Source organism: Nicotiana tabacum, chromosome 10, assembly GCF_000715075.1.
Source record: "Nicotiana tabacum cultivar K326 chromosome 10, ASM71507v2, whole genome shotgun sequence".
Lineage (NCBI taxonomy): Eukaryota > Viridiplantae > Streptophyta > Magnoliopsida > Solanales > Solanaceae > Nicotiana > Nicotiana tabacum.
In genome coordinates, this window is record NC_134089.1 from 20470438 (window position 1) to 20494330 (window position 23893).

A 23893-nucleotide genomic window follows, 5' to 3' on the forward strand; every position below is an offset into this window, starting at 1 on the left:
CCTGAACTACTCAAATATGGAATCCGAGGTCGAGTTCTAGGTTTTCAAAATTAAACCCACGCAGGCAAGGTCATTTTTCCGGATTTCTTGGCTTATTCAAGTTTGTTCAGCACAAAATAATGATGCTCGTTTGTTCTCCACCAAGAGCAAATGTTTGACATTATTTTGGGTTGACTCGGAGGGCCAATTCCAAGTTCGAGCATAGGTTGGTGAATTTTCTCATTTCTATTTATTCGTTCTTGCATTTCTTCAGTCTTCCCTCCTCCTCATCTCTTTTTCTTTTCTCTTGTCGATTTCAACTGAAACTCGATTAATCTTCTGGTTGAGAATAAATTTTTTCTTGTGATTCCTCGTTAGTTTTTTTTTTGTTGTTGTTTTGTTCAAATCTATTTCTCGGATTCTTTTAGTCCGTAATCTTCTGGTTTGCTTTGGTTTGGTCATTTAGGTAAATTAATTGGGCCCATGATTTGGTTAATTTCTTGTTCTGTAGTCAAGTGATAAATTCATTTACCCCCATCTTTATTTGATCACATTTCTTAAAAGGCTTCCGAGTTTATTCATTTGGGAAACTTTGGTCAGATTTTAAAATTGGAATATTTGGGTAATTTGAACTGGACTCTGAAAGTAAAGGGCCCAAGAAGAATTTTCACTTGGGTTACAAACCCGCATCAGTTCTGACTTTGGGTCAACTTGACCCATTTGATCTGCTAAGAAGTAATATTCAGAGGTTTAAGGGGTAACTTGGGTAGTCTACTGAGGGAATCTTTTAATAACAGCCTTAGGAAGCTTCTTAGAAGCTGCAAAATAGCCTTACTTGGTTAACAAGTCAGAAAAATGAGGGATTAAGCTGCAAAAATAAAAATTGTGGAAGGTCTAGCGGGCAAAAAACTGAACTATTTCTGCTGCACTAGTAGCTTGCTTATAAAGGCATTATTAAGAAAATTTCAAAGGAGATTTTTTGGGGGGGAGGAAAAAAGAAGAAAAAAATCAGAAAACTAAGAAACGGCTGAGAACTTCAAAATTTACTGTTCCATTGAATTGATCTTCTGTAATCTTTGGAGTTTCTAAATTTTCGAATCCATTTTTGATTTGATTGGGGGTTAAAAATGGATTAAACTTGGCTTTTATTGAGAGTTTTTGGGTGGATTTTCACTGAATAGTTACTGTTTCATTAGGTTTTCTTGAATCAATTCTGTTGTTTGACTCATTTACTGGTGCTGGATTGCTACTATTTTGTTGTTGACTCTCCATTTCCCTTTTTATCTTCGAATTCCAGGTACATGTCTCTGAGCTTTGCTTCGATGCAAAATTTCAATTTGAGGATGGGAATGAGAAGTCAGACTTATCTGGGTCTTGTTTATGTTTTTGTTTCTGTTTTTGTGCCTTAGATTGTATGAGTTGTTGTGTATTCTAGTTAACTTCAGTTTTGAATGATGGAACTCTCTTAGTTGTACTCCATTTGGGACTTTTGAAATGATAGCATGATAAATATGTTGTGAATCAGACTTAGTTTTAGATAGGATGACTATCCATGCTTGATGATGGGTTGTGTGTTCGAAATGTTTTCTTGTTAATAGGCTAAGGGTAATCATGATCATGTTTGATGTATTTCCAAAGGGCATGTGAGTGATTTTAGTTAGAAAATGGTAGAAGTTGAAATGCTTATTCAGTATGTTTAGATGTGGAAATTAAGGAATGGGCATGATTATTTGGTCTTCATGGTTTTCAATAGTTGTAAACTTTTATGGTTTCATTAATTAGCATCTGAATGTGCTTTAAATAAAAATGGTTTAGAAAAGTTTTCGGTTAGTTTTGGCCATTTCTTCAATGCCCAACAAACTGTTAATTTAATCTGATGGCTTTGCAGTGTCAAATTTACAAAGATACTGATGCCTAAATTTTTTTTTGTTATCACTTCCAAATCTGATTGCTTCTGATATTATACGGGTTCGATACGGAACTCCTGAGCATTCAGCTTGTGCATTGTTCTGCATGAATCAGGCTCATTGGGCCTGAACACAAAAATGGTTGGCCCGGAATTAGGATAGGGCGTTAGGCCTCGTTTAGGCCTGTTTGATTTTGTTGGCTCCATTCCCCTGCCTGTTGGGTTTATGGATGTCAATTAGTTCGGGTTTCTTAGCAATATATATTCTGAACTCCTAGAATTTCCATCTCTATCATAATTAATTGATTTTATAAAAAAAATTTGGATCGGAGGTGTGCCATATTAGACAACACAAATAGCTATGGCCCTCGTGAATTAATTTAGAAACACTTTAATTAGAATAATTCGAGGTGTGCCATGCCAAGCAAAAATCCCAAATGTGTGGCCCTTGTTTAATTATTTCTTTTAAAACCCTTAAAATTCGAGGCATGCCATTTAGCGAATTTCCATGGCCCTCGCAAAATTAAAAATGCGTAGTTGCTTTAGGCGCTTTATTTTAATAATTAACTTTCTTAAACTCGGGTGTACATTTTATGTGACCCAAATTCAAATCTTGACAATGTCAAATAAAATATGTCGCGGATCGCGGGTGCATTTCATGCGGCATGATCCAAAGGCGTGTTTTGTATAACATTGAAATCTTCTTAAAATGAATTAAAAGCGGTTTAAAGTTAAGATGCACATAGGTCCAAAATGTTCTAAAATCAGATAATAGGCCAATAATAACAGTTGAGCGACCATGCTAGAACCACGAAACTCGGGAATACCTAACACCTTCTCCCGGGTTAACAGAATTCCTTACCCGGATTTCTGTGTTCGTGGACTGTAATACAGAGTCAATCTTTTCTCGATTCGGGATTTGAACCGGTGACTTGGGACACCATAAACTATTCCAAGTGGCGACTATGAATCTTTAATAAACAATCTCGTTTATTGAATCCCGTTTAGAGAGTGGGACCCACGTCTTGAAATCCGACGAAACTTACAAAATCCGACAACCCATTCCGATACGAGTTCGACCATACAAATTATTGAATTCCGACATCGGATTGGCTTTCAAATCTTAAATTTTCGTTTTTGGAAGATTTGTTAAAAATCCGACTTTTCTTCCATAAATTCATGGGTCCATGATGTAAATGAGTATGGAATCATGATCTATAAAGGATTTATGATAAAGAACACTTGCCTTGTTCAAATTTGTGAAAACCCCTCTGAAAATCGCCCAAACTGAGCTCCCCAACTCTATTTTTGTCAAAAATGGCAGAAAACCCTCGTTTGTAGAGCATGGCATTTTACGATTTGGGCGTCACAGGTGGCGCTAGGCGCTGCATGTGGCGCTGATTCCAGTAGCCAGGCAAATTCCGGCGCCAGGGATAGCGCCCGGCGCTACCCTGGGCGCTGGCGATGGAAAATTATTTTTTTCCCGATACGAAAATGTGTATAACTCACTCATACAATGTTCGAATTTGACGATTCTTTTTGCTATGACTCTGTAATTTCGATACGGATCTAATACTTCAATTAAAAACGAATTTGGAGCTCATTTACTTAATGTGATACCACTTATTCTTGAAGAACGACATCGAAACATTCTTGAAACGCCCAAGTTAAACTCCAATAACCATCCAAACTCCACCTGAGACCCTCGGGACCTCAACCAAATATATCAACAAGTCCTAAAACATCATGAGGACTTATTCGGAGTTTCAAATCATGCCAAGCAACGTCGAAACTACAATTCACACCTCGATTCAAACTTATGAGTTTCAAACTTTTCCTTTTACAAAGCGCGTGCCGAAATGTATCAAATGAATCCGGAATGACTTCAAATTTTGTACAAAGTAATAAATGACATAATGGAGTTGTTTCAAATTTTCAGAATCGGATTCCGACCCCGATATCAAAAAGTCAACTCTCGGTCAAACTTTTCAAAAATCATCTATTTCCCAACTTTCGCCAAAATGCGCAGAATTATCCTACGGACTTCCAAATCCAAATCTGAATATGCGCATAAGTCCAAAATAATCATACGAACTATTGGAATCATCAAAATTCTATTCCGAAGTCATTTACATAAAAGTTAACTCTCCGGTCAACTGTTTTCTTTTAAGCTTCTTAAATTAGAATTGTTCTTCCAATTGATCCCAAATTGTCCGAAAACAAAACTTGATTACACACGCGAGTTATAATACATGTTACGAAGCTTTTCGAGGTCTTAAGCCGTTGAACGGGACGCTAATTCTTAAAACGACTAGTCGGGCCATTAGATTCTCCACCTCTTAAACAAATGTTCGTCCTCGAACGTACTAAAAATTATTCTGAGGTTTCCAAATTGATGATTTTACTTTTACACATATACTCTCGGTTGATCTTACGTTACCGCATTAGACATAAACCCGATAATACCATCTCAGTTGAGATTATTTCCTTTTATCCATATTTGTGAACTTTAAGACCAAATTTCTTACTCTCTAAACATTTTCAAAATGGTCCAAATTTATTTTTCCACATCAACACACGATATTATTCTCATGTCAACACACATCAACTTTTAATAGCGCTTAATACTTCGAAATTTTCCCGGGATGTTACATTCTCCCCCACTTAGGGTCATTCGTCCTCAAATACACAACGTAACTTATCTCTTTCTTTGCACATCTCAATGTCTCAAATTTGTTTTCTAACTCCTAAATTTTTCAGAAATTTCGGCAGAGTCTCCCCTGTAATTGGGACTATCCACCTGTCAGAGTAACACCAAAACAACTCCTAACAATACATCCACAACTCAACAAATCACTGTAATGTGTATATCAACAATGCTAGTTTCCGCATTACAAGCATTGCTTTATCATAATGATATCTGGACATGAAACAGATCATATATATGCCCATAACTACGCCTATGGTCTTAATAGTTGTTCATAAATCACAACATTGCCTATTAACCTCATGTTAACAAAATCTTGTTTCAAACCTCCACTTTACTAACAATAAGGCATGAAGACCTCATAATTACTTACGCAAATTAATGACTCACATTTAACACCACATGGACACTCACCTCGTAGGCTAAAATTCAATAGTTACAATACAATTTGGCAAATTATGCACAGAGATATTCATATAAGAATTTTCAAATAAGCCTCATAGGCATGACTCCCTAAAAGTACTATAGTACAAATTTTTAATTTCACAAGGGAGAATTTAAAGACAAAATTTTTTTTTTTCACCACAAGGACCTCGTCCTTATATAACATCCACCGGAGCTTGTAGTCTGGTTTAAATATTTCATATCATATAAAAGAAAATGTGAGCATCTCGTCCTCAACTCTGAATCACAAGTATTTTACACATTGTGCCAACTAAAATTTTCCATTTCCTTTCTTTCTTCTTCTAAATAATTTCCGTTAAACAAAATCACAACATATAAAGATCCCTCATATCGATAGGGAATGTAATTCACAATTTAAATCAATCATTTGGAAATTGCATCGAACTCAATGAAATGATTAACAAAAACTACTTTTAGCCTCACAACTATTTTTAGTGACCAACACATAGTGATAGACATAGCTATCTCCATATAATCTCCCAACAGGAGTATTCACATAAGTAAATTTAAGATTACGAAGCCCACTCATGAGTAGAGCATATTAGGAGGACTTGCCTCAATACTCATAACCGAATCAAGTTAAAGAAATTGTTCCTTTATGATAACTCGAGTTCGTACTTGTAACGACTCCATCTAGTGTAGCGACCTCAGCTATACCATAGCAAATATATCAATGAGTCGGTCCTCTACCTCTTAGGCACCATTTACCCACTTTTCCTCCACCCCTAATTGGTAGTGTAAGTAGAGTAGTAACTGTAATGGAGTACGTGGCACGTGGGCTCTGATGGAACAGATTTCTCCCAAGTCTATGCCAATTTCTCAGGATGTTCCTAGTATCACCATTTTCATAACAACCCATTTGCAGTTCGACTGCTCATACTGAGTCTGTACCGAATAACTTAAATAATCATTGCAGGAAATTCCATGCCACGGGTACATTAAAAGATGACTGCCCCACGCGAGTGTTGTGATTAACTTAAGCACTACGAGTATACTGAATATATTTCCATGACCCCGCTGATACTGAAATGTAGAATTATTAAGGACACGAGAATATCTCAAGTCTCATCATCATCCCATTCAAATCTCAGTTCTTGATCATATACAAGTTTTGGAAAACCTTTCAATACCACATAAATACATCTCAGGACAAAATTGGTATAACACATGACCCCGCAATTTGATCGTTGATAGTGGACTCTCCTTACTTGGCACGAAATCATAGGACAATCTTCCGTCGATCCACAATACTAATCTTCACCGCTCATATAAGTCAACCAGACGCCAGGGCCCATTGCACCCCTACATGATTCACTGGGTGATCTCTCAATACTTCCGCATCTTCAATCTTGGCAACACGTGGTAACAATGATTGAGCAATCCTGGCTCTCTTATAACCCCTCTGTGGTACCTTGACCGTTGGTGCATAGTTATTACTGAGCGCACAATTTCACACACGAGTGGATGTAAAACAGCATAAGTTATATCCTTCAAATTGAATAAACACCGCACGATAAGGAATGAATGAAGTGGATTTTTTTTCCTACTAGTTCTGTAGCCTCTTGAAGATAAGTAAAAACGTCTTTGTACCAATCAGCAAGACTCTACTAAACTTGTCTGTGAATTGTGAAACCTATGTAACCTAGGGCTCTGATACCAACTTGTCACAACCAGGATTTCCCGCCCTCGGGAGTCGCGATGGCGCCTACTAGTGAAAGCTAGGCAAGCCAACCAACTGAACTATCTACCTTGTTTTCATTTTTAATGCGATAACAGTTAAGAGCCAACAATTAGATAACAACATAATTGAATAAGCGGAAGGCTGCACTGTAAAGTTTTAATAATACTGCTAATACCAATCCATAACAAATCTACCCAAGACTGGTGTCACAACTTCACAGACTGTCTAGGAGTACTACAAATAAAGGTCTGAAAGAAATAAATACAACATTGTCCCTCGAAATACATGAAAGAAACAGGAATAGTAGATAGAAGGAGACGCCTTGGCCTACGGACGCCTGCAGGACTACCTCGGGTCGCCTGATGAACAAGAAACAACAATCTTACTACAGTCCGAAGTCTACAACACTGGGATCTGCACAAAAGAGTGCAGAGTATAGTATCAGCACAACCAACCCCATGTGCTGGTAAGTGCCTAGCCTAACCTCGGCAAAGTAGTGACGAGGCTAGGACCAGACTACCAAATAAACCTGTGCAATATAGCGTACAAAAATAATAGGAAGCAGATAACAATGATGGCAACAATGATCAACCAGTGATATAAATAGCAGGCAATAAGAACACCATAAATATTTCTCAACAAATAATAAATACAAGTGAAATCAATTAATCAAGTCCTTCAAATATAAATCTTTCAAATAAGCATTTTTCGAATATAATTCTTTCGAGTAAAAGTCACCTTGTGATGCCTCATTTCATAATCATAAATAATATAGGTCTCAGCCCACTTTCATATTTTCACGGCACCTCGTGCCCATATATTTCTGTCTCACATTGCACAACCATATTCTCATGTTACTCAATTCATAGGTTTCATAACCCAATACAATTAAGAATGTTCAAGGAGCCTCATTCACTTAACATAAAGTAGAGTACAACTTCCAACCCAATTAGGAAATCAACAAGAAAAGATGAAGTTATTTTTAGAAATCATTTGATAAAGAAAATACCCTTTTCAATTAAAGTACAATATCGATTGAATCATTACCTTTAATACGAGAAATCAATAAATCAAAACATAGTAGAAATTCTTTTTTAAGTAAAGTACAACCTCAACGGTTTAAGGAAAATGTTGTTGAGAAATCAATTGAGTTAAAAATGTAAAAATTGGTGAAATTTGAAGTATTGAACTTATAAAAAAAAATAATAAGGCGAGGTATTGTAAACACTATGGATTCCAACACATGAACCACAATAGTAAAAGGTATCTAAACAGTTAATACACTTGAATTGTTAATAACAAGTAAACACAGCAAATAGAAAGTGCACAGCATCACCCTTCGTGCTTTAACACTCTCTCACCAAAACAATATACGGCATCACCTTTCGTGCTTTAACACTCTCTCACCAAAACAACATACACCCTTCGTGCTTTATACTCTTCCTCACCCAAGCAACAAACACAAGAAAAATAGGGTAGGGGAATCTATATCATCTAAATAAAATCAAGTAATAACAGAAAATCAGTAAATAAACGTAAAGGACAACATATTTCAATTAGAATCAGGAAAAATCAAGGGCAAGTGCACGGCATCACCTTTCGTTCTTTTACTCTCGTCCTCACCATAAGAATCAATATAAACCGCACGGCATCACCCTTCATGTTTTTACTCTCATCCTCACCATAAGAATCAATATAAACTGCACAGCATCACCCTTCGTGCTTTTACTCTCATCCTCACCATAAAATCAATATAAACTGCACGGTATCACCCTTCGTGCTTTTACTCTCATCCTCACCATAAGAATCAATATAAACTGCACGGCATCACCCTTCGTGCTTTTACTCTCATCCTCACCATAAAATCAATATAATCGGCACGGAATTGTACATCGAGCGGCACGGCATCACCTTTCGTGCTTTACACTCTTCCTCACAAAATCATACACGGCATCACCTTTCGTGATTTACACTCTTCCTCACCCAAACAATAATCACAAGAAATAAGGGCAAGGAAATAAATGAAATCACAATAAAATCCCGGCAAGGGAACAATAGCACAACAATCAAATCCCGGCAAGGGAAACAACATCAAAACAATAACATCCCGGGAAGGGAGACAATATCATGGTTCTCTCTCTCCTTTCTTCTTTCACGTTTACTTCACAACTCAAATCACAACTTGAGCCAATGTTCAACAATTCAATTCTCAACTTGAGCCAATGTTCTACAATGCTCAACAATTCAATTCTCAACTTGAGCCAATGCTCTACAATGTTCAATAATTCAATTCTCAACTTGAGCCAATGCTCTACAATGTTCAACAATTCAATTCTCAACTTGAGCCAACGCTCTACCGTGTTCAATTAACAATAATACTTCCACAAGTCATATTCCTCAATAGAAATTATCATATAGAGCATATACAATACGAAACGGAGTTACATTAATCAAAGTATAAGACTCACGGGCTTGCTTGACACCAACGTATAGATACTCGTCACAATGCCTATACGTCGTACTCAACAAATAACACATAACAAATAGGACACAACTTCTAATCCCTTAAACTAAGGTTAGACCAAACACTTACCTCGCTTTGCAACCAATTCAAGCTTCCATCACACCTTTGCATTGCACATTAGTGTCCGAAATCCCTAAATCTAGTCATAAACAATTCAATATACTCAATACAAGTCGTAGGAATTGATTTTATAGGAATTTACTAATTTTTCGGATTAAAATCCGAAATTCACTTAAAAATAAAAAGTGGGACCCATGTCTTGAAATCCGACAAAACTTACAAAATCCGACAACCCATTTCGATATGAGTTCAACCATATAAAAATTATCGAATTCCAACATCGGATTGGCTTTCAAATCTTAAATTTTCGTTTTTGGAAGATTTGGTAAAATCCGACTTTTCTTCCATAAATTCATGGGTTCATGATGTAAATGAGTATAGAATCATGATCTATAAAGGATTTATGATAAAGAATACTTACCTTGTTCAAATTTGTGAAAACTCCTCTGAAAATCGCCCAAACCGAAATCCCCCAACTCTATTTTTGTCAAAAATGGGCAAAAAAAACCTGTTTTATAGCATTTTATGATTTGGGCGACATAGGTGGCGCTAGGCGCTACCTGTGGCACTGATTCCAGTAGCCAAGCAAATCCCGGCGCCAGGGATAGCGACCGGCGCTATCCTGGGCGCTGGCGATGGAAAATTATTTTTTCCCCGACACGTAAATGTGCATAACTCACTCATACGATGTCTGAATTCGACGATTCTTTTTGCTATGACTCCGTAATTTCGATACAGATCTAATGTTTTAATCAAAACCTAATTTGGAGCTCATTTGCTTAATGCGATAGCACTTATTCTTGAAGAACGACATCGAAACATTCTTGAAACGCCCAAGTTAAACTCCAATAACCATCCAAACTCCACCCGAGACCCTCGGGACCTCAACCAAATATATCAGTAAGTCCTAAAACATCATGAGGACTTATTCGGAGTTTCAAATCATGCCAAGCAACGTCGAAACCACAATTCACACATCGATTCAGACTTATTAGTTTCAAACTTTTCCTTTTACAAAGCGCGTGCCGAAACGTATCAAATGAATCCGGAATGACTTCAAATTTTGTACAAAAGTCATAAATGACATAATGGAGTTGTTTCAAATTTTCAGAATCGGATTCCGACTCCGATATCAAAAAGTCAACTCTCGGTCAAACTTTCCAAAAATTATCTATTTCCCAACTTTCACCAAAATGCGCCGAATTATCCTACGGATTTCCAAATCCAAATATGCGCATAAGTCCTAAATCATCATACGAAGCTATTGGAATCATCAAAATTCCATTCCGAAGTCATTTACATAAAAGTTAACTCTCCGGTCAACTGTTTTCTTTTAAGCTTTTTAAATTAGAATTGTTCTTCCAATTGATCCCAAATTGTCCGAAAATCAAACTTGATTACACACACGAGTTATAATACATGTTACGAAGCTTTTCGAGGTCTTAAGCCGTTGAACGGGACGCTAATTCTTAAAAACGACTAGTCGGGTCATTACAATTATTAACTAGCACCACCACCATACTCCACCACCTTCACCACCTCCAGCACCATCACCACCGCCATCCTCAACTATAGTCATTACCCCCACCTACCACGCCACCATCATTCCCAACCACAAACACAATCATACACTCACTTACCTCAACTACCACAGCCAACCACCCCATCACCATCAACAACTATAGCCGGCACCGCCCACCATTATAAACTTCTACTATCTACCATCACCTTCCTCAGTCACAACCATAACCACCGCCACCACCCACCATTATTAACTATCACCACCCACCACCACCATCCTCAACTATAATCGTCATCGTTACCAATCTGAATCACCACTAACTAATACCCAGAACCACCACTGTCAAACAAAACACCACCAACCACCGTCTCTAGTCGGCATTCAAGTACCTCTGTTAGCCATCGCCACCACCAACTCTCTCTCTCTCTCTCTCTCTCTCTCTCTCTCTCATATATATATATATATATATATATATATATATATATATATATATATTATTAGATTAATTAGTATTTTGTTTGAATTTTATATTTCTTAAGTTTTAAATAAAGATAAATTTTATATATTCAGATGTTACAAAAACAAATAGTCTTAATCATTTAGTATTCAAATCTTAATACACATTTTAAAATTCAGAAATTTATTCAAATTCATATATTTTAATTTTAATATTCAGATTCAAATATCTTAATCTTTAAAAGAAAAAAACAAAAACAAAAAACAAATGAGGCCTAAATGATCAGGTTATTAAGACATGGATAAAAGCCACGCCTTTCAATCAGCTTATTAGCTACGGTTAACTTTCTTTTATTTTTAAAATATTTTGAAAAAAGCCACGCCTTTCAATCAGCTTTTCCCAGTGTATTCTTGTAACTGCTCATGCACGCTAATGCAGATTTATTCAATAAAAGACACCAATTTAATGGACTTGCTTAGTTCTTTGATATTGATCAATATAGAAAATATAGAAAATATTAATTTGGTGGATTGGGGGTTTCCGTCAGGGTTGAGGGCAAAAATTAGAATTTTACTAATACTACAAGTATATTTGTTCCCCTAGTGTAATTGAGGCTAAATGTCAACAATTTTCGAAAATAAAAGAACAAATGTGACCCTTTTTTCTTTCTTAAATGCAAGTTGAAAACATTAACAGTACGCACCACTTTTAGTTAAGGTGTCAAATCAAATGATTTGATCAAATTTAAACATTCCAAAATGGGACAAATCAATAAAGCAATTATTCAATTTGCCTAAAATTTGTTTGGGTTAAAACGAGTGGGTCGAAGATATGTCAAATAACGGGACCGCTCAACTATTCCTTCTTTTTCATTTTGCCTTTTCTAAAAAAAAAAACAAAAAAACAAGTGATACGTTGTGTAGTTTTCATAAATTATTAGTTTAGGTGGAGTGGTTCGTTCATTTAGATTAAATATGCTAAGAAGAAATATAATATTGAGAAACCAAAAAGAGAGTAAAACTTATTTTTTAATTAGTTAGTTAGGCGGAGTTTTATACACCAATTTTGCTCAAGCAATACAATAAAGAGTACCTAACATAAAATCAATCGTGTACATATAGAGTTTTCAAAATATTTTTCTTACTTAGCAACCAAACCACCGAATAATAACTACTACGTAGAAATTAACTCGCAAGGATGGCCGAGCTGGTTGACCAGGAGATCCCCTGAATAGAAGGTCGCAGGTTCAAAACCCCCTGCAAGCTTTCTCGGTCAAGCTCATCTCACAAGACTTGCCTAGCACGGTGTGATTTGCAAGTTATTATACTGAAACAAGGTTTACTCAGAGCGCACCTAACAAATAGCGGTGACGGGTTTGCCTAGTTTTTAGAAAAGAAAACTATACTAGAAATTGATATTATGTGGTTACTAACTGGGAACCTGACTCTCTTCTGCAATATGTCCATGGAGATGTGCACGTGTATATGAAATGTAGTTTAGTAAAACACAGTTCTCCCAACGTAGACGTATTACTAGATAATATCTTAGTATTTTACTATATATAATGAGGGAGAGCCAAGTACTTTTGTAGTCCTCACAAAAGTTTTTAATAAAATATAAATTTTTTAATTAATTACTTCTAGGTCCTAACCTTATTTTTTAAAGTCAAATTTACTTTTTGTTTTATAGTTTACTTCTTAAAAGATATCCTACCTTATTTTTTTTCTGTTTTTAATGTTGTGAAATTGCTATGCATGGCTGATGTAGTTGCCTTTTTTCTGCCTATCTCATTTTTGTCCATCACTTATTTTCGGAAAGTTTAGCAAATACCCATGGGGTGAAAAACATTTATCTATTCCTATCCACTACTTTGTCCCTTCCCCTTTTTTTTAATACCCAGCCAAGTGAAATCAATTCAAGCTGCTATAAACCAAGCTACTTCAAGCCAATCCAATTCAAACCAACTCAAACAAAGCTAAACCTAATCAAGTCAATTCAAATCAAGCCAATTCAAACCAAGTCAAACAAAACCAAGTGAAATCAAGCTAAGCTCAGTCAAATGGGTAAAAAAGTTGGGATGAGTGTGGGCAAGTAGGGATAATTAGTTTCATTTGGGTAGGTATATATTATAAATAATTTTTAAATTGATAAAATAGGGTATTAGTTTAAGCTCAATGTATATCTTGCATAAATTGCTCTTTTCTTAAGATCGCTCCCACCCGGGCCTTTGAAATTAGTAAATGTAACTTACTATGGATCTTTTTTTTGCCCTTAGGTTACTTTTTACATTATTTGACTTTATACACTTCAGTAATTTAGGCAAAGTATGCCAAATTTTTTCTCCAGATGGACAATTTGTTAGGCCTTGCTATACATTTGGACATGTCTCGCATTATATGTTCCTAACCATATTCTTCTCTCTCTAGAGCTAATATATATACTAATAAAGACATGTCAGAATTATTTTCGGGTAGTTCTAAATCTTTTATTTATTAATGACTTGAATTATCTTTTATTAATATACTTATAAGACTAATATTAGGTCAATTTATGTAAAGACTCTAAACTAAAGAAAGTTTACTGGTGTTATATAGAGGATTCTAAAAGATAAAAATATGAGTCTTCATTAATACGGGTAAATTAAAATATATTATTAAAATCCTAAATGAGTTCATAATAAGCATAACGTGAGTTTGAAGTAAATAATTTCATGAACATTGAAAGCTAAAATTTTAGAGGACTAAAATAAATTTTGCTTTTCTATATTGGAAATATACTTATTTAAAATTTTAGTTACTATTTGAGATTGTCATTTTATGTGTTTTTTAAGTATTTATCTCATCTACTAATAATTTCTCGATGCACCTTTTTTTTTTTACTTTAAAGAAAATTAAAACCTACTATTTTATGGTTTAATTGAAATATAATTGGTATAAAATATTTGAAAATCACTTAAGATCTTTTAATGAATAAGAGTTGTCTTCAAAAACTTATGTTAATTCTGATTGTGGTTGAATTTTTTTCCTTTGCATGCGCAAGTTATTTTTATAATCTTTCTTAATATTTTTAACCTAGAGTGCATACAATGCATTTTCAAGAATAATAAATTAGCATTTATGAAAGAAAAAAAGTAATAACCTTTATATTCTTTTTAATTTATCGATTACGTTGGGGGATGAAGAATAGGAAAAGGAGGAGTTAATATGTAAAACTATCCTAATTTTTGTTGATTTTAAGAGGTGATATATTATTCTTGTTGAACCAAGTATGATTCTCATTTAATTAGTTTTTTTTTTCTCAGCTCATTGAACTGAATTGAATCTTTTTGTGAACAATTATATCCATCGCTTTTGAAATATCTATGATGCATTATACCAAAAGTATAAACGGGAAAGGGCCAAATATACCCCTCTATTTTCAAATATTGTTTACCTGTAATCCCTCGTTATACTATTGGGCTATCTATACCCATACCGTCATACTATTGGGTTATCTATACCCCTACTGTCATACTTTGAAATAAAAATACCCCTATTTTGAATGGATTGCCACGTGGCAACACCAGATTAAAACGACTCATTTCCTTTTTTTACCCGACCCGTTTTTAAAAAAACCCACAACCCGACGCCTATTTTCATTTTTTCCAGTTTTTTTAAAAAATTTAGTTTTTAAAAAGCAAAAATATTTTGTTAAAAAATGAAAAAAAAAATTCAAAAACGAAAATAACTTTTTTCTGTTTTTACAAAAAAAAACTCAGTTTATACAAAATTGTTTTTACAAAAAGAAAATCTTTAAAAAAAAACTGGAAAAAAAAAATATTTTTCAAAAACAAAAATATTTTGTTGGAAATATTTTTTTCAGTTTTTAAAAAACGAAAATATTTTGTTAAAAACTGATTTTTTTTCTTTCAGTTTTTACAGTTTTTACAAAAAAAAATATTTTGTTAAAAAAATGATTTTTTCAGTTTTTACAATTTTTTTTGCAAAACCTTTTCAGTATCTACTCAGTTTAAAAAAACGATAATATTTTGCAATTTTTTTAAGTTTTACAAAAAGAAAAAATTGAAAAACAAAAATATGGTTCGGGTTGTGGGTTTTTTGTAAAACGAGTCAGGTAAAACAAAGAAATGGGTCATTTTAATATGGTGCTGCCACGTGGCACTCCATCCAAAAAAGGGGTATTTTTGTTCCAAAGTATGACGGTAGGGGTATGGATAGCCCAATAATATAACGAAGGGTACAAGTAAACAATATTTGAAAGTAGAGAGGTATATTTGGCCCTTTTCCGAAGTATAAATTATTGACAGTGCCACGTTATAACATTGAAAATGAAGGTACCATTATCAGCCAAAATCGAATCTCCTTAAAATTTCTTTGCTAGTAACATAGAATCGATTTTTTAAGCGTGAAGTATGGAACTAAATTGATTCTTAAGGTTAATTCACTTTGATAAATTTAGGATTCTTTTTGAATTTCGTCTAAAACTAACTTAAATCCCCACATTTAACTACATAACCTGTGCCACGTGAAATTATGAGTGAACAAGTAATAAAATAAAAAAAGAAATCTATAACTAAAGAAATTATATGCTAACAAATTCATAAAAATGCCAAATATTTTTCAATTTATGATCTTGACCGGAGTTATTATTTTGAACACTTTAAATCATATTAGTTTATAGAATATTTAATCACTTGTGTCCCTTTAGTATTTGCTAATTCTCCAGCCCAACTTGCTTCCTCATAAATAATTTTTTCCTTAACAAAATTATTCAATTATGTGATTAAGAAACTTTAATAATTATGAAGACTTATCAACAAGACTTGATCGACGTGTCACTATATTAAATTATTTATGCAGTAAAAAAATATGATACAAATTAAACTTATTTAATTAAAATAAAATTATTAATTTTAAGAAAAATATCTTGAGTTTGGGCCCGGGCTTAGCACGGGCCTCCTGCAACTAGTTTCGAAAGATTTAGCTGCTTTTGTCGTCGTACTCCCTTTTCCACAGCCCAGACAAGGAAACACAAAAGGAAACTACATTCGAGCTGAATATCAAAATACTTGATTCATGTGCCAGGTTAGAAATGCATTTTGCTGTACTTACAGAAATCAAGTTCAGAATGCTTATGTTTCATGTAATGAGAGTGCCCGATACTGGCATTTAATATCATCAAGCTATGCTATAGTTAATACTAGGTGATGCAACATTTGTATTTTATTAGTTACCTCCTAAACCTTCGATCTTTTGTTCTATGAAAGTATGAAACTACCTAGATTGCCTCTACATAGTTACAACTTCTACTATGAGGTCTTCTATCAACAGTTTCTCAATTTCCTTACCTATCAGATCAATGTCATCCTTGAGTTCTAGCCAATGCATCTCTTCCACAATATTAGCGGGCGTGTCTGCATTTGCAGCATTTTCATGGCTTCTCAGCAGATGCTGCAGCATATTCATCATCCCATATTTCTGCCACTTCCAGTTAATACCCTCTATTGGCTTCACCCACGGGCAAGGATCCACATACTTCCTGAGAATCTCCAACAGACTGATATTTATACGGTCGAACAGTATCTGCCTTTCATATCTCGGTCCAGTTGTTTCATCAGTGTACTTCTTTTCAAGGTTGTCAAAAATCCAGGGAGCCAAAGGAGAGTCCAGAGAGTGGCAAGATGTTACGAATGTGTCAGGATCGGATGCCCTCAAGCCAGAGTCTGTGAGCACATCTAATGTGTAATAAGTTTGCCAGCTTTGGGACCTTAAACTACACTTGTCTTCGAAGGCCTCGGCTAATGGTCCTTCAACCTCTTCATCACTTACTACTACATCAGCATAAGCCTCTGACTCCATTTTGAGGAGCTTCAGTTGCATCCGAAGCTCTGGCAAGAATACAAGTATGTGGATAAATAACTCTCAAAATACGGGGATAAGAACAAGAAGAAGAAGAAGACATAACAATAACAATGATGAGAACGGCATTAAGGGTCTCAAATACTAGAATTGTCATCATTCAAATGCAAAAAACATTGGCATCTCGGGCAGGAGTAGCAATTTCAACTGGTGAGTAGCTAAAGCATAAAAGATGCAGATTAAAAAAATCATCATCAGAGGTGCACCCTGTCAATTGAATACACAAGGTGTTTTGATGATTTAAAATGCCTCAGAAAAGTAGGTCTGCAGTTAATAAGCATGGAGTCTTCTCCTTTTCTTATTATTTTATTTTATTTGCTTAATTTGAAGGTTACGAACTATTAGAATAACACATGACAGATATTGGAGATTGGAAGTAATATTTTGCAAATAATTGCGATGATCAAGATAATCAGATGTACCATTAAGTTCAGCACTGACTCTCTCGAAGCATTCTGAACCAGAAGATGCATCTTCTGTAAATGGAACCTCCAGAACTGAAAGCGGACTAGGATGATCAGCCTCCTTGGAGCTTACTGACGACTCAGGTTCAGGTGCAGGATACTCCAAAAGAACAGAAGCTGCTGCAGGTGATGGTGGTGATGGTTCTGGAAGTACTGCCTAGATAACAGAAAGCTCCACAGTAAGATAAAAATGACTTGAAACTCTGAAAACACAAATAGAAAAGTACTGTAAACATACAAACTAATAAATCTTTGGTGTTTTAAACACCTAATTAACCACACTCCGCAGCCTGCCCACCCTTTTGGCGCAAGTTTACTACTCTTCTGGAAACAATTAAAATGAAGAACTATCAAATACCCTCCAACTTGAAATTATTCAATGTATATCTCCAATTCAAAGAGTATTTCATAAGCAATTTCCTCAACTTGTTGAATCAGAAAATCCAACAGTAAATGACCATATACAAACAATTTGAAAATCCGTAACGTCCAAAATGGGAAACCTTAAACCAGATGTGTTAACAGGAATCTAAGCCGTCTTCCCCAAAAAAAGAGGCTTAATTTCCCCGGACCTCCTAGGTCTTTTTAATACAAATGCACCCTTCAAGTTCTACCATAATCATAACACAAACCAATTCCCATTAGGCTTCGTCTTTAGTGTTATTGAAGTGGCCGACAGCACCAAATTTGTCAGTAAATAAAAAACATCATAAAGTTGCTTTTTGAGTAGTAAAGTGGATAAAACACAGGCTGAACTTTAAGGTATCAACATTTTAATGAGGGCAAAGCATTATATAACACTAAATCACAATGATTGGCTAAGATAGACCAAAAACCATCCCAGTCAGCTAGTTACTGTTTTGAGCTTCTTTTGACAAAGATAGCCATGTCAGTTTGAGCTTACTAAAAGACTAGTCAAGCCTAAGCTAAGAAAATGCAAACTGGAGTACTTGATTAGTCAGTTCAGTCACTTGCAAAGTGGTCACCCATGAAGTTAATCAAGGAAATTCCAGATAATATTGTTATATCTAGAAAACAATCACATGTATTTCAACTACTTTCAAGCAATAAACATCGACAATTTTTCAGCTTGAACATTTTATCATTTTCTAAGAGGATGTTCCTCTTTAGATAATAATTGGCAGAAAACTGATACCATTTATGTTCGACTATTCCCTACTTAAAAGCACTTTCATTTTTTGGTCATATGCGCTTAAACAACGAGAAGTGTTCTTCATTCTTTGGACCTCAAAAAGGAAGTGGTCAATTGCACGTGTAATCAAATAAATCCAGAAATCATTTTCTAAAACAACCTGTTAAAAGGAGAAATGAAACTTGTATCCCCCCAACTAGTATACAGTCATTTGCTTAAAACTATCAGAATTCTCAACTAACATATTCTCATATAGCACAACATCATCTAAATATGAAATTCGCCAGCCAGAATCCATAAATTTTCTGTCTCAATATTACTGAATAAGGAAGATGCCACTTAGTGCTGGCTACACTACTTCACCAAGTAGACATTGTGGCCATTTCCGAAAGCAGTAATGTCAGAGAAAAAGGATGCCCAATAAGGAAAATTCACCAAAGAACATAAAACACCCACATTCTAGGAAGACTCTAAAACACAAGTACACAACTGACAGAAAATCTACTACGCAAAACTTATAGCCAAATCAAAAGCGCATCAGTTACCATATCAAACCAAGGCTAAGCAAGGTAACCCAACAGGTTTACAGCTAGTGAGAAAAGAAGAAAAAGATATGGAAACAACGTTAAGTGAGAAGACGTAAAACATCTACACAAGAATAAACAAACCTGAGGAACTGAAACCTCTTGGTTAAGAGGAGAAGCACTGCAACATTCTGCAGGTAGCTTTTGAAGCATCTCAACAGAATATTCTGATGACAGGGTTATACTCTCGGTTTCAGCATTATCCGAAGCATTAATATAACGCGTGTCATCTGCAGCAGGCACCTGCAAAGCTAAAGGCAGCTTCTCAGATTGATTTTCTTCTAGGTTCATGTCAATTCTCTGGCTTAGCTTGCCTTTTGATGAGGAGCCACTACCAAGACGACCGGAATGAAGTTTCTTCTTGCTAGATCTAGAGTCTTTGGATAAGAATTCATCTCTCAAATTCAGTATACCATCCAATGACCTACTTCTGCGGTGATTTACAGACTGTTCCCTATTTACGGGATCTTTGGGAATTGAGGATTGCCAATTAGAAAAAACTTCCCTTCGTCCTCTGGTTCTATGCTTGTTGCTGCCAAAAGGCGGAGAAGTTGACCTGTATCCTGATGAATCATTAATGCATACATCCTTCCAACCATCTCTACTACTAATACCCAAAGGGAAATCCCATTCAGCAGTTCCTTTCCTGCCAACAAGTTCGATAGTGGCTTCTTCAACATGCATCATGGTATCACAATGATCGGGTTTGGTTACCCCATCAGGTAAAGAAAGCATTTCACCAAGTGTACTACTCTTACCAGCCATTTCAATGTCTTGATAATATTGAGTCATCTTCCACCTCTCAGACAACCTCTTTTTTGCCTCCCTGCCCACTGATGATTCAGAAGAACCTTGCGATGAAGATTTTTTCAGATTACCCCTGCCAAATGACTTCCTACCAGACAAAGTTGTAATGTCTGACTCACCAGTCGAATCACTTTCATACACATCACAAGAGCTTTCATCTCCAGCATATCCTTTAAAACCAAAACTTCTAAAATATCCATCCCCACCATCAGAAGGCCCAAAAGAGTCCCGCATCCGCCTCGTAATTTCCTTTGCAATATCTCTTGCTTCTTTTGACTTGGGCCTTGATATCCCCATATTCTTAGATGAACTTTTCTTTTCCTCTAGTCCTGCTCCCCCAGGTGAAGCCCGAGGATGTTGTGCATGCTTCCTCATGTCAGGGTGATATGGAACAGAAGTAACATCACTTTGTGTTATCCCAACGTTCGGCTTTAGAACAACAATTCTTGTTGGAAGAATATTTTCCTCCTTTCCTTCAGGAAAAACTGGTGATGACTTTTGGGAATTATGTCCACTATGACGATGCTGTGACTGGAGTAAGAGACCATCAATGCGCTCTTTCTGCAAGTTGATGTCTTGTTTACGTGAATCGCCTCTACCAGATTTGGAGGATTTGACACTGCCTTCATATTTCACAGAATTTGATGGCTTTAAAACTGCTATGTGACTGCACATAGAACTAGCAGTGTCAACTTGCAGATCCTGCAGGTGCTTCACAAACAAGGGATCTGGTCCCTGAAGATACTTTATCAATAATTCCTTATTTGATTCAAGTGCCTCAAGAGTGTCATCAAATTCTTTTGAGTTCTGAAACCTTTCATCAGTCGAAAGACGTTTTGCATCCATAAATTTCTGCTGTATAAGGGCCATATCAGGAGTAGCAAATCTACCGGTTTCACTCCATCTTGATGAATGACGACGGTTGGCAACATGCGATGCTTCCAAATCCTCATACACATCCTTGAATTCTTGGTGCTCCATGGAGCTTCTTTTACTAGATTGTTCATCGAACAGTTGCCTCCTCCTGTGATCTATCTGTTCATTTCTGTGTTGGCAGCTGTCTGATAACCTTCTTTGTTGTCTGCCAACATGCTGCGGAGATGGCATCCCTTCGAGACCCATCAATCTGGCAACAATGCTGGGCGGCCTTCTCTTTGATTCGCCTTCTTCTTTTGCCATTTCTTCTGCAAGCAATTTCTTAATTGGTGTCCCAGTAACTCCTTTGGAAGAGCTCTTCCTTAAATCAAGCATAATCTACAGGTAGGAAAATATTTTATGAATGTCAGCTAAAACTATTGATCTATTTGACAACTAATTAACCATGAGATATCCCAAAAAAATGCTGAAATAGACACATTGGCAGACCATATCTCCCCTAGCAGTTCCATCACTGTAGGAACGAGAATTTAGAGCCACTTTTGTTGTAGCAATCTGTTTCTGAGCTAGTCTACTTCCTGGACATGGGATCAAGTAACAATGTCAGTACTCGCTTTGCATATCATCAATTAAAGAGAGGTAGCTGCAACTCCGATTAAACTTCAAGCAGAGTATTAAAAGAACAGTAAAATTTCTAACATGCTCAGATAGCTGCGGAAGAATAAACAGACGAAAGAAAATCAATAGCACCATTCAAGAATGTGTTTAAGTGTATTGACGGCGTAAAAAATATTTACACGATTAGTAATATATAAGGTAATTACATGTAAATCTCTTGATAAGTATTTAATTGGTACTAGTAAAAATTGCAACTAACATGCTATTATAGTTAAAATAACTAATAGTGTAAAAAAATCTTTACCCTGTTATATAACTTAAATCTTTCAGGAATTTATGTTAGTGAACATCAAGGAAGAGAGAGGAAAGTACAATAGGGTTAAGCAGAACAGCTCTAAGTGAATCAACCCATCGCATAACATAATGAAAAAAAAACAAACTAGAACAAAAACAAAATGATGGTGTTGCCACTACATAAAGGGCCTAATCATTCATGGAAAACATCTTACTTTAATTAAAGTAAGAACTGAAAAAAAAAATTGGGAAGCCAAAATTATTTTAAAAATAAAAACAAAAACTAAAGCCATACCTAAGGGGTATGTACATAATAGGGAGAAAAGCAATTATCCAGATAAAATACGACATCGAAGAAGAAGACAATTTAAAAAAAACATTAAATGTATTATTTCATCTTTAAAAATAGAAAATTTTGAAATAAAAGTAACTACCGAGCTCACTAAAAAGGGAAAAGAAAAAGGATACGAAGTAAATTTGAAAGAGAAATTCATAAAGAAAGAGTCAATTATGCCACATAACGGCGTTTGCTTCCCAAATTAAATACTCCACTACTATTAAAAATGGCATACATAAGACGACGAAAATCTTACTCAGTCAAAAAGTAATAAATTATCATCAGAAAAAAATGGAGAGATTCATTTAAACGTCTGCCATTCAAATACACACAGGAAAATTTAGAGAATGTTTACAACAGCTAAATTATCAAAATGTAAGAGTAAATAAATAAACAATATAAATTCCATAAATCATCTTCCTATTTTTCAGTTTTTGTTAATTTGGTCAAACAGGCAACCAGATTTCATCCAATTTCTCCGAATCAAAGACACATTTTCAGAAAACAATTTATTCACTGTAAATATTACTATTATTTTTCTGTTCATCCACAAAATTTAGCTCATCAAAACAAAATTACTATTAGTAATTCTAGCAAACAGTTAACTCAGAGAGAATTGAGAAATTAACCTTCCATAATTCCCGAAGCACTTCTGGACTTTCTGTGACGACTTTTCTCCATTGTTTTTCAAAAAAAATATCCAGCTCGGGAGACAGCAAGAGAACAAAAAGTAAAAAAAAAAAAAAAAAAAAGGCGGAAAAAAAAAACTAAAAGGATTTTGAAAAGAGGAGAGAGGGAAATTTTTTTATTAGATCGTAAATCTCGGAAAAAAGCAAGCGACAACCTCGAAAATCACCACCAGCTCCATTTCAAAAACTCAACGAAAAAAAAGGAACAAGAAAACCCTAGCTCAAGCTTTCTAGATTCTTCTTCTTCATCTTCACAGCTTCATCATTTTTGAAAAGACATTGACACAACACAGAGAGAGAGTGTGTGCGTGTGTGTATGAGAGAGAAAGAGAAATTATGATTAACGGATCACATTGTAGAGAGAGAAAGAAAGGGAGAGAGTAAATACGTATAGAGAGAGAAACAATGACAGAGAGGGAGAGGTGGACATTAATGAAGGACTTATCATTCTAGCTAAGCTATGAGTTTATTTTGGGTGCAGAGAAACTGCGAGTGCGTGTGTGTGTGTGTGAGAGAGAGAGAGATTTTGAAATGCAAAAGTTTTGAAATAGGGGAAAATAAGGACAAAAACGTGACACAGTGGGAGAGATACGGAGGACTCGCTATTTCCCTATCTGCGCGGGTGGAATAGAGTGTAGTGGGGTTAGTGGGACCTACGTGCTAAGTTTTGACGCCACGTCACTTGACTGGCACTGTTTTATTTTATTTATTTATTATTACTCCTGCTAAGTTTATTATTTGGAAAATTATCGCCAGCACGTGTTTGGTTATATAATAAAAGATGTTTAGTTTGTTGATTTTTTTGGTTAATTACTAACCAAGTGAGCGTTTGGACATAAGAATTGTAAAATA

At 35.3% G+C, this 23893-nt stretch overlaps 1 protein-coding gene across 2 annotated transcripts; it reads right to left on the reverse strand.

The window, feature by feature from the left end:
* Positions 1–16347: 16347 nt before the first annotated feature.
* LOC107800434 (uncharacterized) lies at positions 16348–23622 on the reverse strand. Of its 2 annotated transcripts, none has more exons than XM_075222660.1 (5): positions 22982–23622; positions 21593–21681; positions 19505–21481; positions 17642–17840; positions 16348–17188 (listed from the first exon to the last, which is right to left on the reverse strand). In XM_075222660.1, exons 1-5 carry the CDS (start codon positions 23031–23033, stop codon positions 16590–16592), a joined length of 2916 nt encoding a protein of 971 aa, XP_075078761.1. In that variant the 5' UTR covers positions 23034–23622; the 3' UTR covers positions 16348–16589. The 2 variants fall into 2 exon arrangements, with proteins under 2 accessions (XP_075078761.1, XP_075078762.1); XM_075222661.1 differs by lacking the exon at positions 22982–23622 and adding an exon at positions 22026–22114.
* Positions 23623–23893: the final 271 nt, after the last annotated feature.

Coding starts and splice junctions, on each gene's coding strand:
- LOC107800434 (XM_075222660.1), bottom strand. CDS start 23,033: ATGGAGAAAAGTCGTCACAGAAAGTCCAGAAGTGCTTCGGGAATTATG. Junction 21,482..21,592: donor GAACTGCTAGGGGAGATATG/GTCTGCCAATGT, acceptor TCCTACCTGTAG/ATTATGCTTGATTTAAGGAA. Junction 17,189..17,641: donor AGTCAGTGCTGAACTTAATG/GTACATCTGATT, acceptor TATTCTTGCCAG/AGCTTCGGATGCAACTGAAG.